The sequence below is a fragment of the Sinocyclocheilus anshuiensis genome, unplaced genomic scaffold, assembly GCF_001515605.1.
Source record: "Sinocyclocheilus anshuiensis isolate Anshui unplaced genomic scaffold, SAMN03320099.WGS_v1.1 scaffold2013, whole genome shotgun sequence".
NCBI lineage: Eukaryota > Metazoa > Chordata > Actinopteri > Cypriniformes > Cyprinidae > Sinocyclocheilus > Sinocyclocheilus anshuiensis.
Genome location: NW_015536629.1, coordinates 129,837 through 149,579, shown reverse-complemented (window position 1 = coordinate 149,579; position 19,743 = coordinate 129,837). Strand labels below are relative to the sequence as shown.

Sequence of the window (19,743 nt, the reverse complement as noted above, 5' to 3'; positions counted from 1 at the left end):
ACTTTAGTCTCAATATGATGCCTAAACAGGGAGTTCAGAGAGAACTAGTTATTCTGCAGAGCTTATTTATAACTGCTTTAAAGGAAAGAGGCTAAAGCCAGAACAAAAGAAAGAGAGACACAATAACTTAAGAAGAAAAGCTGAGTCAGTCCCAAACACTTCGACGATGATACATGAGCGACATGTGACAATACAGGATTGGCAAAAGGCCTCATGCCAGCCCAGCCTAAACTTATTTGTGGTATGTCAGTCATGTGATTTCTCGGATTTTTCTCAGTGGTGGTATGAGAATGTCTTTTTTTACTTTGATTGTTATGTCACCATTCCCAGCAGGTTTGACATGTAGGCCTATTTGCTTTATATTTACTTAACACAAATGAACAACCACCGTAAAAGTCCAACTGTCTGAAACCCCTAATGAAGCACTCCTTTTTCTTTTCTCTATTTTTTCTTTTTTGCATTTTGTTTCTAATTTTTGACATCCTTTTTATTACAAATTATTTAACAACATAACAGTTTGAGTGAAAGCTCAATTACATAAATCAATTCGGTGCAAATATACGAGGTTCTGTGTGCTTGTTTTAGGTGAAATACACAACGATTAGATGTGTCGCTCACTTAGTCTAGAGCAGATCGTATTTAAATTGTTCTAATTTTTTAGATTACTTTTAAAAATCTTTTTTTTTTTTTTAGCCAAGTAACCAAACTGCTCAGCCGTTAGCTCACTGAACCGTGGTACCTTTCTTTCTCTCACTTCTCAGTTTTATTTTGAATTTCATTCTCCCATTTCTTTTTACATGAAAACAAATATTTTGGACTGTCTGTGAGTGTCTAACTTGCTAAAATATGTCAAAACTGAAAGTACTAAATGGAATTTCTTGCGCTATCTTAATTATTTCAACAATGTGTCATAAAAATTCCTTTGAAAAATGACATCATGTAATATCTCACGCTAGTCCTGGGAAACTTATACATTAATTGTTGCGTAATGTCACTTGACTACATTCTGTATAAACCACAAAATGTTAGGTCTTATACTTTCAGTGCAATGAAGTGAGAGGATTTTTACATTCTTATAATGTACGTTTTCAATCTCTACAAACTTTTTTTTTTTTTGCAAGTAGCATAATATACTATATAAGTCAGTTATGCTTTTAGTAAATACTAAATGGGTCATGCTAACCAGCCAAACTGTGATCTCTTGGTTAAACCATCTTCTGAATCAAATTCCTCTTTAATGCGCTTTTTAAAGAAATATCTTGTAGATCATTGTGTTTTAATGTGGAAGTGCAATGTTGTGCATGTCAGAGAAACCTCAGTCAAAAGATTAAATTCCTGAGAGACAATAGCATAACCTTAGGCTGACTTGTCCCCGTGGCAAATAATTCAGTTTTTTTTGTGTTACAAGAATAATTATGAGAAATCCCAGTGCTACCCTGAAATGTCTACACTGAGACATTCATGCTCCCCTTGAGTCATGAAATCAAGTAAAAATTGTGGTTATTGTTTGAATAGGGTAGAGGAGATTGAAAGAACTTGAGTCTAATTTCAGATGAGATGGGAGATTATGAGAATCACTGTTATTATAAATTCTCCAGCTCCATCATGTCTTAAATGCAAATGTGATCTGCACGGTGAGTGATTTTCCATTCCTCTCTTTTCCTTAAACGCTTCACTCCTGCTGGGGGACAGATCGGTGGAAAGAGACTCAACACAGTCACTACCCTGTTCCAGGTTTGACTCATTTGTGTGCTTTTTTTTTTTTTTGTCTTTGTTACCACTGGCATTAATGCACTATGGATGATAGTCAGCTATGCAATCGAGTATTTAGTTTCCCTAAATATTAGTTTTGCCTCGAAAACTGAGTTTGTGGCTTTTCCTTATGCGTCAACATTGAGGGCATTGACTAGTATTTCTAGCCCCCTGGTGACTAACACAGAGGCTAATATAACTTTAACACAAAGACAAAATCTTTCATCCTTGCCTTTTTTGAATATTAAGGTTTAACCTCTGTGACATTTGTCTAGTGTTTGAAAAAACACAGTAATGTACAAACTAAATATTTTCTAAAGTAAATGTGAGTGCTTCCCCTCAAATGTTAGCTTGACTTGTTGACTTTCAGTTCAACAAAGTGAAAGAATATTTATCATTTTCTAATTTTTGTTTTCATTTTCTACTCTACAAACTCTTTTTATTTATTTATTTTTTGAAAATAGTGTTTTGAGTAGTTAGGCTGTTGCAATAGTAGGTGGCCTCCTCAATTAACCCCATGAATTAAAGTCCCACTCTGTGGCACAAATGGTCGGATAAGAAGATAAATAACACCATGTGCTTGCATTAAGGAGGACTGAGATCTTAAAATGTAAGGCAACCAATAAAAACAGCATTAAAATTATCACCATGTTTTAATGCACCATGATTGAAATGTACATATGGAGAATGGCCGGTCTATACATATTTTAGGAATGTCTTTAGAGAAAATTTTGGCATAGACAACTTTTGCTGCATTAGCGGTAATGTTCTGTTAAGTTATTTATGAAGTCTGTGAGATGAGTTCCAGATTTATGGACGTATTGTTTCACCTGTTTGAGCTGTTTCTGACATACTTTAGTTTCTATTTCAATCCCTTTCTCTTTCTGTTAAAGGAACACTCCACTATTTTTGAAAATAGGCTCATTTTCCAACTCCCCTAGAGTTAAACAGTTGAGTTTTACTGTTTTCGAATCCAGCCGATCTCCGGGTCTGGCGGTAGCACTTTTAGCTTGACTCTTCTGTAGTTACATCGTGTACTAAGGCCGACAGAAAATGAAAAGTTGGGATTTTCTAGGCCGATATGGCTAGGAACTTGCTGCCGTACCATGGGTTCAGCAGGTGCAATGATATTACGCAGCACCTCAAAATAGGCTAATTTCCGTCAACATAACCAACGTGACCACCTGCTTGCACAGGGAGCGAGCTGGGGACTATTTTCTGTAACATCATTGCGCCTGCTGCAATGTCTTGCGCTCATTTTTGAGCGAGATGCTAACGGTCTAATCAGATTCAATGATCTATGCTAAGCTACAGCTAAAAGTGCTACCGCCAGACCCGGAGATCGGCTGAATGGATTCGAAAATGGTAAAACTCAACGGTTTAACTCTAGGGGAGTTGGAAAATGAGCCTATTTTCAAAAATAGTGGAGTGTTCTTTTAAAGAATTTCCCTTCAGTAGCCCAGTGGTGAAATACATACTTATGTAGGATCTATCTATCTATCTATCTATCTATCTATCTATCTATCTGTCTGTCTGTCTGTCTGTCTGTCTATCTAATTAGGTGGGGTTCAGCAAATGAAAACACTTGTAACCTCTGGAACATTTTAAATGCAGCATTCCATTAGCTAAACAGCTGGATTTTTTATTTCCAGAGCATCCCTTCTGTTTTCCCAAAAAAGCATGGAAGAGCAAAGAGAACGCCAAATAGGGAACCAGTTAAGGGGAAAAATTATGACATTGGATTTTTTCAGAACGGATGTGCGTGCCTCCCGAGCAATCAGATCCCATATGCTCGCTGACAGCAGTTTATAGCATCTTTTTGCTGAAGTAGGACGTGCTGTGTCGCATGGCCCCCCGAGCATGGACAAATTCCTGACTAAAGAGTTTAGAGGATATGACCGCTTCTCCCTTATTGACAATAATTGCATAATGACATTTGCTTGTTCGGTGCTTTGCCATGTTGATATGTGGTCACACAACAAAAAGAAGCACTTATGTCTTACGTAAGTCAGCCTTATATGCAAAGTAAGAAATTGCCCAAATCAGGAATGTCCCAGCAAGGTGATTTCCATCCTTGAAAGCCATTCCTAACATGCCAGGCCCAGGAAATAGACAACACCTTTGGTCTTCCTGAAGGTGGCACTGAACTTTTTGTTTCTGAGAATTGCTGAAAGAGGAAATTGATCTTTATTAGTAAAATAACTGTTGCTGATGTCATGCTGCCTTGAAACGGGTGTGTCGTTATGCTAAACAATCGCTGTGAGATTACAGTTGTGAGAATTGCTCAGGTTTTACGGAAAGCAATGGCATGAGCAATGACACGACACACAGAGGTGATTACGTGTGTTAGACAGACACACCTGTCCCGTGAGCTTCTCAATACCTCGGGAGAAAGGATGGTTTTTCAGAAAAGGGTAGAATTTCTGTGCTTCCAGTGAATCCCCGAAAGTAGTCTCTGACCCAAAATATCCATGACCTGAATTCATGCTGAATCGCTGACCTGAATTTGCTTAATTGAAGGATGCTGGATTGTTTGGATAGATAAACTCTCAGTTTGCAGGCATTAAAATGCCCTGTCAGTAAAGATGCAGAAGTTTATTAACTGCTGCTGTGTCTCACCAAACTCAACTCAACTCAACTCAAACTTTATTTATAAAGCAATGGTGAATAAGTTAGAGATAAATATTTTTATAAATATTTTAGTAATATTTTGTAAAATCCTCTTAAATTACAACGTTAAATAAAAAATTATTACTGTTGGTTCTGTTGGTTCAATTATTATTGAACCAAATTTGTGTTTAAAAAATGGATCAGTACTGCTCACAACTGGCACAGACGCATACCGTGCATATGGAAGGCAGTCTTCTCTGGTATCGCGAAACAGACAATCAGACACCGCCGACTGAATATTCAGAAAAGTTAAGCGATCGTACACCAGAGGGGAGCAAACAGAGCGCGTAATAAAACAAACAAGGAAACAAAATACTAAAACAGGTAAAAACAGACTGTGACGGCACGCCGGCAAACATCCTGGCGCCATCTTTTTTCGATCTTTATTTCCAGGTAATAAATAAACTATCTCTCAAAGTATAAACTGTGTTTATGTTTTGTTTTGTTTCTTTTTTTCTGTAATTTTTATTAATACTGAACACATCAGTTAAATGGACATATATTTTATCCCAATAAATTCAATTTGAATTACATTTTTCATTTAGAAATTGATAGTAAATTTCACACATATTTAGAAAGAAACAGCAAGTAACATTGAATTCGGTGTGAAATTTTGATGAAGAAAGACTGAAATAGTATTTACTTCTTAAACATACTCCAGTAATCTTTGTTTTCTTTACAACTTCAAAAAAATAATGTTTACAGCGCACTCAAGAAAACCTGTTAATATGAAGGAACTTTTCAGGTTTATTACCTGTATTTTGAATTACATATAGAACTTTGTTGTGTTTCAGGATTAACAGAAACGTCCATAAATTTAACAGAAAATGTCATTACAGAAAATTACCAACACATTTTCCATTTTTCTTTGGATTTTTTCCCCCTTACAGTGTAACCTTAAGACATCACACTCACAATTATGCTCTTAAGCTGACTATCAAGATGAATGTGATTACCTGCGTCACTGTGTGATGATATACACACGTGGTCATATGCTGTCGCTTAAATAGCCAGAAGATCTGTCCCCTCAGATGTCACTCTGTGGCTGGCTAATTTGCATGACAAGAAAACCACAGGACAGGAAATGTCTCACTGCATGATAGTCATGGTGTGTAGAGATATGCATTTGTCTGGGGTTCTCAGAGGACACAAATGGCACACCACATCACAGTAACAACTCACTTTCACAAGTATTTTAACACTTTTATAGCTGGGAAGATCATAATCCACTTTAAAGGGGCACCCATTAATGTTTTGCTAATAAAAAAGCAGATTTGACAGTACTTTTGAGAAATATCATTAAAAACTCACATGGGATAAAGTCATATCAGTCTTTTAGAAAAGCTGTGTGGGTCACCGCTTTATATATGATTCAATGTGTGACGCTGTGGGTTTCTCTTCCTGTTTCATTCTCTCTGGTAGTTTTGCTGATTTGCAAAATGTCATTTGACATCTTTATTTGATCTATCAACAATCTGAAGCATAATCTAGCATCTCTCTTTCTTTCTCATAGTCATTCAGGGAAAAAAGCCAATGTCAATGTGTCATTTATGTGGTTTGTCAGTTTGTCAGCTTTCAGCAAAATTTATATCTTGACTTTTTCCACACACAAACACACTCACAAAAATACTGCAGCCGCAATGTGAGCATATCAGCATGAATGACTGCCTGGAAATCATGACATCATTATAGGCCAATGAAGCCCACACATCACACACATCAGAATTACAATTATTATTGAGATAAATAGACAATTATACACAATGCATTTGTGAGAAATACACAGTGTTCGATGCATACTTAAGGCCTATGGGTTTGGTGAGGATTTGTTTTAAAATAATTAAGCTTATGAAAAAAAATATGCTTCTGAAATTTTAAATGGGAAGACACACACACACACACACACACATATATACATTTCAGTGTTTAATCTTAAGGATTTTTTGTGCTTTTTTAAAGAGAAACAAGTGTTCTACTGTTGGGTTATTACTTGATGTCCAATGAAAAAATTTGCATCCTGAAATTAAACTTTAGAGTCTCTTTAATAGTTTTGTGTGTTTGTAGGCATGAAAACTGTGGGAGAGATGTAGAAAAATAAAAAAGGAGGGGAAAAAATATATATTATTTGAGTCTTCAAAAAGCTCCTAAAAAGCCCACTTGTCTGTGAGGCAAAAAACACATACTCAAAGTCACATTTAGAGTGTTTTACGACTCTACTTAAATGCAGACAACTGTTACATTCTTAAAGTGTATTTCTCTTTGGGGAAACCCCTGATGATTTTTTTCATATGTGGCCCCGTTTATGTGGAGCCGTTACCTTTGAACCCTGCCGTCTGGTTGGATGCCTTTACAAATGAGGTTTTAAGCTGAAGGAACATTATACTTGAAGGTTTTCCTTCTCTCGATTTCAGACGAGACCCTTAGGAGCAGGCGCAGAGCATGAGAGCACTGTTTCGCTCCCTGTCAGAGTCTGCACAGGAAATCTAGGAAGTTCCTGACAGAGATGCGGAAATCCGTCTGCTGTGTGGGGAGTTGTGTTATGCACACAGCACACACACACGTACAGACACTCAAATGCAAATACTTCTGTGTGAGGTGGGACACAGATCCAATAGGATTTTTAAGGATTTTGTTATTGTGTGTGCACGGAACTTAGAGAAAAGTATTCAGCTAAACAATTTTTTTTCCACATTTCTTCATCATTCCCAAGTGCCTGTTGAAAGCCAATGACTGCCTATATTTTAACTTGTTATGTGAACAGTAATTTTTCAGACTTTCCATGTGTGCCCATGCCTGACAAATTTTTACTATGCTGCATTTAATCACATTTTTTACAGCTTAACTAATGCAGAAATCTAAACTCCAAACATTGGAAGTACTGCTGAGTCCAAACCACAAACCTTGTGTTTTTAGCTGAACACGCTTCATCGCTGAAAATCTGCCATTCTAAGGTTTGGAGTTGGAATTTTTAAATGTTTTTTAATAGAAGTCTCATACTCACCAATGCTGCATTTATTTGATCAAAAATACAGTAAAACATTAATATTATAAACATTTTAAATAACTGTTTTCTATTTTTATATATATTAAAATGTAATTTATTCCTGTGATGGTAAAGCTGAATTTTCAGCATAATTACTTCAGTCTTCAGTGTCACATGATCCTTCAGAAATCATTCTAATATGCCAATTTTGTGCTTAAGTAACATTTTTTATTAGTTTTATCAATGGTAAAAACAGGTGCGCTGCTTAATATTTTGTGGAAACCATGATGCATGTTTTCTCAGGATTCTTTGATGAAAGTTTTTTTTATTTTTTTGTAGAAGTCTACTGTCACTTTTGATCAATTTAAAGGAGACCTATTATGCAAAATTCACTTTTACATGGTGTTTGAACATAATTGTGTGTTGGCAGTGTGTGTCCACAACCACTCTATAATGATAAAAATCTACCCACACCTTTTTTTAATCCCCATAAATCATAAACAGTGTCACAGAATAAGCCATTCACAGAATCTGTACAAAGTGGCGTCACTTCGTATAGGCCCCGCCCACGACTGTTGACAAACACTACTGTATTAGCATAGACCCCACCCCGAGCAAGCTGTACACAGTGGCTAGAAGGGATACAGCTACGGCCGGAAAGTAACAATAAATTAAATTTGCTACCTATTAGATTGTGTTTTATTAACGTTTGCACCTACCCCAACCCTAAACCCACCCCTTACAATAACACAAATACAGTAATTATTGTTGTTCAGTGTGACAAAAATGACACAATATTGATGTGCACATGCCCAGTGGCCATAGCTGTATCCCATCTAGCCTTAACCGCTGTACACAGTCCGCCATGTTTATCTCCTCATTAGAGCATTTAAAGCTATTTTCAAAGGCTTAATTGTGTTATGGGGTGCACTATAACATGTGTTCATGCTTCGTTCTACTAAAAATGCTCTCTTCTACTAAAAACAGCTCCTAAAATGCTACTGCTGTTTATGTTACCTTTTGATATATGGTTTTATGCTTATTAAAGCTTTAGTACAACAGAACACATGATTGCGTTGTAACCAACAACAAGGCCTCACCCCCTTTGTTGTGTGTCCTGGGGGAAGGGTTTATGTAGATTCTAGGGTTTGTGATGTCACAAATCCAGGAAGAAGCTCTTTGTAAGTCCCTACCAGCCATGTGTAGGCCCTAAAAAGCGAATTCTGTAAAAGAAAATATCTCCCTTTGCATTGAACTTTGAGCGTCGTAACTTTGCAGATGTTGTTTATGCTCAAACAGCAACATTACACACTAACTAAAGTTAAAAAAGTGAAATCATAATCAAGGACCCCTTTAAAATTAATTCAAGTAAGAAATTAATTCTTATAAAGCTACTAAAGTTATTCAGTTAAGAGCAGTGAGTGATTTTGTGTTTGTTTTGTTGTTTGATTTAAATTAACAGCATAGACAGCAGTAGTACACATATGATTTCTTTCCCAGCTGTTTACGTTCACAGAGATATCCGACTACGTTTATGTGGCCTTTGTGTGTTTTTGACAGTTTAAGCACAATAAGATGCGAACTTAGTTTAGCACTCACATGATGCACCCTTTGTCTGGCAGCCAGCTTTCTGTGCGGCGCTTCAGATGTGTGCGCTCAGAAAACCATATATCAGAACTTTAAACTTACATGGCTTTAAAACACATGCAGATAATAATCCTTTATTATGTCCTGCAATGTCACGTGTGAGTGTGACCGTGATAGACATGATAATCAAGACCAAACAGATGTTTTGTTTTGGCAGAGTATCCGAGGCACGAGATGTAAAGTCAAAGAGTCAAAGCCCTCTTCTGGAAAAGTGGGCGGATACAGGGACAAAAACAGCATGTTTTTGCCTCTGTTAAAAAAAAATGGACAATTTTAGCATAGAATAATAAATGATCCCTGGGGTATTTAGAGCTGAAACTTCACAGATACATTCTAGGGACACCTGAGACTTATATTGCATCTTGTAAAAAAATAAAAAATAATAGGTCCCCTTTAATGCATCCTTGTTAAATAAATTGATTAACTTCTTTCAAAAACTTTTGGTATTGTGTACAGAAACTGTTGGCTGTTAAAAAATAAAGTCATTAAAAAAGGTAAGATCTCCAGTCTGAACTTGAGCCTATTGTGAGATTAAGTTAAGATGAATATGGTATAAGCCTTCACAATATAATATAAATATGATTTAGTTTCAGTAATGAGAAATAAAGTCAGCTGTGGGACATTAATTCGCAACTGCGATAAATAGTCACAACTGTGAGATATAAAAGCACAATTGGCTTTTATTCTTTGTTTCTGAGACTGAAATGGGTTTCAGTCACCACTGTGTATAGTAAAGCATTACAAAACATTATTACAGTCTTCATTATAATACCGTACATGTTTTGGCTTTATATGGAAGAACTGATGTTGAATGACATACACTGGAATCTTTTCTTTCAGGCATGTACGCGTGTGTTTCAAAATAATATTCCTCCTCTATTGTATGAGTCTTTTGTGTCTGCTCTAACTGCATTCTTAACTTGGTAGCTTATGCAATACTGTTGATTGCATGACAGCAAACACAAGAGCTTTTTTGTGTGACCTAGTGTGACATTTACATTTACCTTCCGTGTGATTTGAATAAATATAGTTCTATCTTAGCTGCATATGTATCTGTAAGCGTGCAGGTGCGTGAGCTCGTCTCTGTAAATGTGCACACAACAGCAGGATGTGGACAAATCTGTCTCATGCTGCTACCTGTCAAACTGTTTCATCTTTTTTTTTTAACAGGATCATTTGCGTTCGACTTCTCTGTAGTTTCTGATGTTTCCTCCCACACAGCGGTGAGCTCCTAGCTGATTGCTCTCAGATGAACCTAAGAAACAGGAAGCTGAGCGCTCGGTTGTCACTAACTCTTATCACTGTGAGAGATAACTTGGATTTTATGATTCTGAATTATGATGTCACTTGTCTTACACCTCCAAACTTGATTGCTACTGGAATTTCAAGCTTTATATTAAAATGGAAAAGTTGATTACATGTGCAGTATGAGATTTAAAGTCCTGTTTAAACTATGCAGAGTAGAAAATTTTGCAATGTCAAATAAAAAACAGATTTGGCCTTTCCTCTAGATCAGACTATAGACTGTTAAATACGTTTCTGTTCAGAGAACTACTTTTACTAGCAGTAATACATTTTAACAACTTGCATTGAAGCTGTTTTTGCACGTTCATTTACTAACTAAAGCAAACGGTTTAGTGTCACCCTTGTGAAGCTTCTGTGTGTGTGTGTGTAGCAGGGGTGTAGGTTGGCTTTAAACAGTAGGCTTTTGTGGTTACCTCTTTTAGTGCAGGGACACTGGACACTGCAAAAGTACATGAAGGTGTAGCTGTAGAAAATGAAATAGCATACAAATTGGGGAATTAATGATTTGCTTCAAAATGGAATTTAAACCTGCAAAGAAACTTTAAGATTGAAAATGTTTAAAGAAACAAGTAAGCAAACAAACAATAAATAAATACATACATATTAATATTAATTATAAAACATAAAAAATATAAATTATTATTAATATTAATCATGCTGGAGAACATGGTAATAATTTTGTAATAAATCAATATGATTGTTCATGTTAATGTATATATAATTAATATTTATATAATATTTATATAATAATTATTTATTTAAAAACTTTTTAAAAAGCTTAAAATTGAAAAATATTTATTTGTTTATTTACCAACTTGTATAAAATGTGTTATTTACAATTGTAAAAATGTGAATAAAATAAAAACATTAATTAATGAATTAATGAATATTAATGTTTATATTAATAAGCATATTTCTATTTAAGTTTATAGATCACTAATCAAATAAGTTAATTTGTAAGTGAATTTGTGACATTGATCATGTGAAGTCTTTGTACAGATGATCAGATGTTCTTGGTTCTATTAAATCACAAGATGGATCATTCTGAAATCATGCTAGAGAACATGATCATCATTAAAGCAAAATTATTTTTCCCCAACACATGCTTAATCTCATGACTGAGCAATAACGATTAAACCACAATTCTTTCTCATTCTGATTTCTTCTGTTTTCTGTTCCTTTGTTTTTATGTGCTCCAGCCAATGGATTAATTGAAAAATGATAGGCCTGTTGCTCGCCTTCCTCAATGCTACTGCTACGTCAGGCCTCCACGTCATATAGCAACACACAGCCTGGCATCCCCACAAACAGACGCACGCATGCATGACAAAAGGTGTTTGCTTAGCTCAGACATCACAGTTGCGTGTCCCCTTTTGACCTTTCAAACTAATGTGCACACACACATGAATGGACAGCAACCAGCAGCTCCCTGTTTTGCCAAAGCAGTGAAGAGTGAGAGAGAGAAAGAGAGCAAATGCTCAGTCAAGGTACATTGGTCCTGTAGAGCAAAACAAAACAGCCGAGATTCCATCAGACATCTGCCAGCAAACATTGCTCAGGGTTCAGCTATTAAGCAGTCAGATTTACCAAGGAGGTCTGTGCACAGGACCCACATCTTTACTCATAGCCGCTCACATCTACAGCCTAACAATTTCTGAATTGGGTAAGAATAATAAACTTAATTCAATTTGCATATTCCCTGAAAATGACCTCACCATCTTACACAACTTTACTTCTCAAGTAGGTTTATCTTGTTTTAAGGATGTTTAGACATTTTAAACAAAGAAAGACTTGGGAGAGCTTCTCATTCCCTAAAACGTTAAGTAACCACTTTAGGTCAGGCAAAACAGTCTTAGATAAGCCAGAGAGGCAGACGACGAATGCAGGAATGCCCTTTTCTCATTAAACTCAATCTACTTTCCATTTCATCCTCCTCTCTCTTGCTCTCTCACTTCTATTTATGCTGTCACATGGCCACTTGGCTCTTTAGTTTTAAACTTATCTCACATTTATGGTTTGAAGAAATATGGTCTGGACTGCAGCACATGGACACACTGACACAGGATGCAGAAATGAATGAAGTGTGTTCTGGCATTTTCCTCTATCTATCTATCTATCTATCTATCTATCTATCTATCTATCTATCTGTGTCTGTCGGTCTGTATATCTGTTTAGTTAGTTCGTCACACTTTATAAAGGTATCGTGGCCTGTTTTATCATCATAGTCAGCTCTGCATCACCTGGATACCAAAACTGTTGATGAAAGTTATTTACTACACACACACACACACACACACACACACACACACACACACACACACTCACACAAACACAGTATTGGTATCTGCAAAAACAATTAATGATTGTCAGGATTCCTGTCATTCCAGCTGGCTTCAGAACACACCCTCTCTCACTCCCTGTCTGCCACTAATCTCTGTTTTTGGTTTCATACTTTCACCCCCTCTGTTTCTAGGTGACTTGCTTGTTACTTGGTGCACTAGTCTAACACCCATGAGTTTAATTGATGTTGCCACATTTGCTCTGCTTCATATTAAAGGTGTGTGTGTGTGTGTGTGTGTGTGTGTGGGAAATAAGATTTAGCAAAGTATGAGGCATGTCAAGGTAGGACACTGTCTGTTTGGTTGCCAGTGACGACAAGGAATCAACAGACAGATTATTATATGTTGTAAATAGCATGGTTGAAAGAAATATTGGCCCCACTTTATATTAAGTGGCCTTAACTATACTATGTACTTACATCAAAAATGAAGTACAATGTACTTACTGTGTTCATATTGTATTGCAAAACACTTTTGCTGCTATTGAGGTGGGATACAGGTAAGGTTAGGGACAGGTTTGTTGGTATGGGTAGGTTTAAGGGTGGGTTAAGGTGTAAGGGATGGGTCAACTGTGTAATTATAAATGTAATTACAGAAATGAATTACAGATGTAATTACATGCAGGTATTTTTTTAAATATAAGTACAATGTAAAAACATGTATGTACACAATAAGTGCATTGTACCAAATTATTAATTTAAATGTAAGTACATTGTTAAGGCCACTTAATATAAAGTGGGTCCGATATATTTTTTCTCAAAATGTATGTTTTTGAAACCTTAAAATTTCACAATATATTATTGTTGAAATAACATATTTTGGGTAATGTTTTGTATTTTACAAAATACAAAAAATAAATAAAAATAAAATGACAAAAAAAAATGTTTTGTGTATGTATATGTTCCAAATTTGTAGTACAAAGTTTGTTTTGGAGGACTTTTTATCTGATCATTTCACATGGTTGACAAATGTAACTTGCATTCTATAAATAAGTTGCCAATAGGCCTATATGAATTGCCATTCTATAACCCCGCCTCCTTCAAGAATTCTACACTCCCATTGGCCACCTCTTTAAGGGCGGTGTTTGTAATAAGCCTTGTGCTTGGGAATGTTTGTCCGTATTCTCAAACTGAGTTACCGCCGCTTGGACGTGGGCATATCGGTCGCGTTTCTTAACACGTTCTGTGAGTTTCTTGGAAACCATTAAATAGTTTCAGAAACTTTGCACCGCTTTAAACGCTGTGATAAACTTGTGGTGGCAAATATTTTGTTTTTGAAATTTTGCCCGTGCAACAGTTAATTTAACTAAGCATCATAATTTTTTCCCTACACAGTTGGCTTGAACAGCTCTCTGTGATAGACTGACCTGATGGACTAAACTCTTATATTTCTACTCAGTGCTCCAGAGAACGCCAGGCATTACCCTGCAGCAGGACGGCACAATGATGAACAGGAACGGAATGGTCACAAAGATTCGCACGCGGATAAGGACCGACCCATTCAAGAACAACTATGACCTGGTCGGCAAAGAGCTTGGCAGGTAAAACACCGCAGATGGACGATAGTGCGTTTAAAAGATTACAATGTGTACAATAAATGTAGTCATATGCCCGCAGGCAGTTTCATAAACTTGAGAACCTGCGTGAGACTGAATTGGGGGAGTGAATCACCGCCAGCTGGAAGCCAAAAGAGATTTGTTTGGCTCCCGCACGTGGAATAAGAGGATCAGCTAGATAGATTTTAGCCCTTACTGCAGCTTCTCAATACTGCAAACGAACTACATAAAATAAACGAAACTCTGTTAATCGCACACTTGTGCAACTTTGCGTTTATTTAACGGGACCGTTCTCTGATTCGCTTAGTTCCCTTGCAGCGTAGACCAACAGGGGCTGCAATAGGTGAATTAGTAGTGTTCCTTTCCTAAACCAATATGCCAATTCAACGAATCGCTGTCGTTCACTTTCATGCATTGCCTCATATGTTCGTTCACTGAAGTTTTGTGAAGCACATAAATAACTGCTTTAGTGGCGTTCCTTCCTTCAAAGATTGACCGGTGACTGCTGTGAGGTAGTATTTCATTGTTTGGTCCCTCTGAACGAGAGCGAGTCGGTGTTTGGAGTCTTAAACTATTAAATTAAATAGGTTATTTAAATTGTTGTTGTTTTTTTTTAAAGTATGGCTTGATGCCATGCACCACAGTTGGAAAACTGACATCTCTTTGTTATTTTTGAGGGAAATGCTTATGCGACTCGTTTTAGTCGATCTAGACACATTTAAATAAAGCATAGTCAGACTTGTTTTGTACTTGAACGAATCGATTGAGTAAAGGACTCAATAACTCGACTATTACAGCCAGACTGGCTTGTCACCATCTACTGGTAGCATGCAGAAAAGAAACCCTGAACAAATCTTAACGAATCGTTTTAGTGAATGTATTCAAATGATTCAATTCACCGGGATGAATCATTCAAAGGTGAACCACCTTACATTCTTCTTGGCATTTTCCAAGGGCCCCTTTGTGCCTGAAAACCAGACTTGGATCCTCTCAGTGCGTGTTCTCAAGTGAACACAGAATTTAAAACATGATAATTAAGAGCCACATGGGACCAAAATGTGATGGATATAGCACTGCTTGCCGTGACATTGTTCTCTAATGCTCCACTGACTAATTATAGACAAGACGGTATCGTTTGACCACTGTAACTTGTTTTCTCTTGGGCAGATGTGTTCATTTAAACATTCATGCTGTGCTTGTTGACAATTGCATTATCGGTTTCTGCTGCCTTTAGGAGAATTTTGTTTTCCAAGTTTCTGGATTATAATTTTCATTGCCTTTCCGCATCATTTAACCCAATTTGATGGGTAATTTGTGGATTGGGTTGTAAAATGTCTCAATTTGGGCTGGATTTAGTTGGCTTTTGGTTCTTTCTGAAACGTTTTGCCCCGCTCCATGTGAGATGGCACTATTTATTCATGCCTTAGAATCCTCACAAGTTTTTCCTGTAATTAAAGTGCACAAAAAGACCACATGCATGAGTCACAAGGCAAGCTGTTATTTTTATAATGCAGCCTATTTTGCTTACCATAGTGGTGAATTGAATGAGGAATGGAGGAATGCAGATGTTGGTGGATGTTGATGTGGAGATTGGGTAGGCAGAGGAAGACGGTCACACAAATGTCTTGCATTCCTTCAGCGTAACCTAATCTGATTTCATCCCTTTCCCTCTTTTATTTGATCATATATCAACATACATCATCTTCATGTGAAAGTAGCCTTGCAGCAGAGATGTTCATAGTAAGCTGAGTGGGCCAGCTTGTCTTGTGATTTCCTCTGAGTGCAACGAAAATCTTTTTTTAGTGGTAGGTCACCTTTTAAATTCATTCTTTAGCTTTCCAGATGACCATAACACACTCGTTGGCCTAGATTTTTCCTTTACTATGTACACACACTTGCATTCAAACACACTGTACAACGTAAACTGTAAAATGTATGTTTCGTGTGTGTGTGTGTGTGGCTGAACACTCTCGTCTTGGTGAATGACCAAACCATCTGGGCCTGTTGTCAGCACTCCATTCATTTGACACAAAGCTCCAACAGCAGTTTCCGTATTATTCAGCAAGATCAAATCCAAAGTTTGTTCCCAGACAACTTGTTTGTTTAGTTGATGGAAGATCAGTTTAGTTATCAGTTGTGTTTAGTTCTGTTTCCATTTCCAGTCATTTTCTTCCCCTTATTTTTGAATTCTTCGGAATTATAACAATAGTTCTTGTTCTTAAATTAATGTTTTGAGTACCAAAAGTCGTCACTGGTGCGGAAATGGACACTGTGAGAGAACAAAGTGCATGTAATCTACCAAATAAACTTATGTACATTCCCCTTGAATATGGTTACCTGACGTACAGTGTAGTGGATGTCCTAGTTCATTAAAGTTCTTACGAGTTGTGTCCCAATTCAGTGAGATAAGAGGGTATTTTAAGTCTATCATCTTTGGAGCTTCTCATGAGTATGCAAAAATGAGTTTAACCCCAACCTTCAAAATCCTACCTCTGATCATGCAGCAAAATCTATTTGAGGAACTACATCCACAGATATCATCAGTCCTAGCACCACCTTTTCACAAGCTTTCCATTGACTTCATGTTTTTTTTATGGAACTCTACACTACTTTTTTTTTTCCCTCTTGCTGTGTGGCTGTTTTGGTAATTTACACTTTTTATCCAAAGGAAGCCAATAAAGTTCATGAGTTCAGCTGAGAATTCAGTGATCCTCTATCCGAGGTGGTCTGTGTGAGGAATGTTTTACTGCAAAATTCTGGATTGCTGACTGAGCCTTCTGCCATACCAGTAGCAGACAGGCCAGCTGTGCATGTGATTCAGTCCTTCGCTTAATAATGGGGTTGTACGATTTCCCTTTAATAACGGATTGAGATTGTATATCTTTGTGTCGAAATGGACTTGTGTTTGTGTGTTCATGCACACGTGCATGCTTTTGGTTTTTTAAATGTTTATCCATTCTTTGACTCTCAAAGTGAACATGTTTCTACCATCTGGCCATGAGAATGAAACTGAGAGATGGAGACAGATAGACAGTTAAAGAAGACGGTGTGATTTTTTTTTAAAAATTTTTTGCACAGGAAGTAACCACCACAGTATCTGGGTCATCTCCAAAGATGAATGTACATTTCCTGCCCTCTGTTTGCGAGTCATTGTTTTAGATTGAGGCTGACCTTGTTCATTGGTATTTCAAAGTATTGTGTGATTTTTACAGATTTCTCATTCATCTTTGCATTTCTGAGTGTTATTGGTTTGAACAAAATTGGTTTAAGTTAATGTTGTAATATTAAGTGTTTGTGTATGTGTGAGTATTTATTTATGATAACAAATCAATATAAATGTTTTTTTTTCTTTCCAAACCTTACCTTTCAAACCTTCTCTGATCACCCCTCTGAGAAGAGGGCAGGAGAAATGTGAGGTTGGCAGAATTACGGCAACTAATGCAGTGCCCTTTGACCTTGTCGCCTCTCAATCCAACACTTTATGGGTGTAAATTTTAATGTCTGCCCTAGTCAAAGCATTTTTTTTGTTCAGGATAATTTCCTCACGTGCTGAACTTGAGAGTTGGCATCATTACATGTGGTTCTTGTGTTCCAGGGGGCGCTGTAGAGCCCCTGTGCCACGCCCGGGTCCCAGCCTCTGTGGCGTCCTAATGACCGCAGATTCCAATGTGTGTGCCAATTTTCAAGAGTTTGAGCTGTTCTGAGCGCAGATGCTGGAACGTGCTCGCTTCACCCCGACCCTGCCAACCACAATCACGTTTAGCAGGAAAACCACACCAACACTGGCAATGAATGCATTTTGGCCTGCACCTTTGGAAATTTTCAGGGACTTTTCAATGGTTTGCAAGTGTAATGTTTGGTCATTGGCTGAACTAGACGGTGAGAGGAGTGGACACAATTGACTCTCAATGGAGGAGTGTTGGAAGAGTGGGTGGTCTGTCTGTTGTGGTCTCTACCACACACACAAACTGGTGTCTCTTTATGAGATGGCCTGAAGAGGAGGTGTGGTTTAGAGCCATTTGTCCCTCTCGCTGTCGAACAAGAGAATGTCCACGCTGACGGGGGCGCTGTAGAGCCCCTGTGCCACGCCCGGGTCCCAGCCTCTGTGGCGTCCTAATGACCGCAGATTCCAATGTGTGTGCCAATTTTCAAGAGTTTGAGCTGTTCTGAGCGCAGATGCTGGAACGTGCTCGCTTCACCCCGACCCTGCCAACCACAATCACGTTTAGCAGGAAAACCACACCAACACTGGCAATGAATGCATTTTGGCCTGCACCTTTGGAAATTTTCAGGGACTTTTCAATGGTTTGCAATCATGGGAGTTGTTAACACCAAGACCCAACAACAATAGCTTTTTAAAGCCCCCATAATTTAAAAATGTAATGTTCTGTGGCAAAAACCTATGACATATCTTTAGCAGATATACATATAAAACTAGTCTATTTCTTATAGCAAAGTTGGCCAAAATGTTTCAATTTATGAATCCATAAAATGTTCTCTTCAATGATTGTGCCCTCCCCTGCTTTTATTCATTAATTTAAATTTAAATTGTATTTATTTTAATATTCATTAATTGTTTTATCTATTTTTTCTTTATTTTTAAGTGAATTTATTTTAGTATTAGTTAATTTTTTAATTTATGTAAAAAAAAATTATTTTATTTTAAAGGGTTAACCCCTTTATAAGTCCTTTCCTGTCTTTGTTCAATAGCAAATACAGGAAGGACAACTTTACTTGGCCATTTCATTTGGTCTTTGAGATTCCCAACTGGGAGCTCCATCCAGAATCTTTTTTTCCAACTGTCTTTTCACTTGTCCGTGTTAAACTTTTAAGTAGGGTGTTAATGGAGACATAAATGGGAAGAGACAAGCAGTGGAGTAATGTTTGGTCATTGGCTGAACTAGACGGTGAGAGGAGTGGACACAATTGACTCTCAATGGAGGAGTGTTGGAAGAGTGGGTGGTCTGTCTGTTGTGGTCTCTACCACACACACAAACTGGTGTCTCTTTATGAGATGGCCTGAAGAGGAGGTGTGGTTTAGAGCCATTTGTCCCTCTCGCTGTCGAACAAGAGAATGTCCACGCTGACAGTCCCGTTCTTTGTGTGTGTGTGTAGCGCCCTGTGTGTCTTTTGACTGATAGATGAGGCGATGGGAGTTCAGATGAGGGAGGTGGCAGGAAATCGGTGTGAATGAGCCTGTGTGTGTGTGTGAGCAGCCTCAGACAGCTCCAACTGTCATTCTTATCATTTGGGTGTCAGGCTCTCGTTGCAAATGAAGAAAAGGGAATAATCATGACCAGTGTGAAACTGACAGTTTAAGAATGAATACAAAGATGTTCACAGTTCATCATCGAAGGGCTGATGATCTAATAATGAGGGCAACACCAAATATGAAGTCAATTTTTACTGTGCATGTAGAAAAAAGTTATTAAAGGAGTTGTTCACCCATTATTTGTCACTGCCTTATTCCATCCCAAAATTGTATGTGGGTT

The 19,743-nt window shown here is 37.4% G+C and overlaps 1 protein-coding gene across 1 annotated transcript in view; it reads left to right on the top strand.

Annotated features, from left to right (window-relative positions):
- Positions 1 to 13,812: 13,812 nt before the first annotated feature.
- Positions 13,813 to 19,743, top strand: part of LOC107653391 (serine/threonine-protein kinase 17A-like) — a 16,566-nt gene continuing 10,635 nt past the window's right edge. The window contains exons 1-2 of the mRNA XM_016440103.1: positions 13,813 to 13,880; positions 14,095 to 14,236. Of these exons, the coding sequence (XP_016295589.1) occupies positions 14,139 to 14,236 (98 nt within the window). The 5' untranslated portion in view covers positions 13,813 to 13,880; positions 14,095 to 14,138. The remainder of the gene's footprint in view (positions 13,881 to 14,094; positions 14,237 to 19,743) is intronic.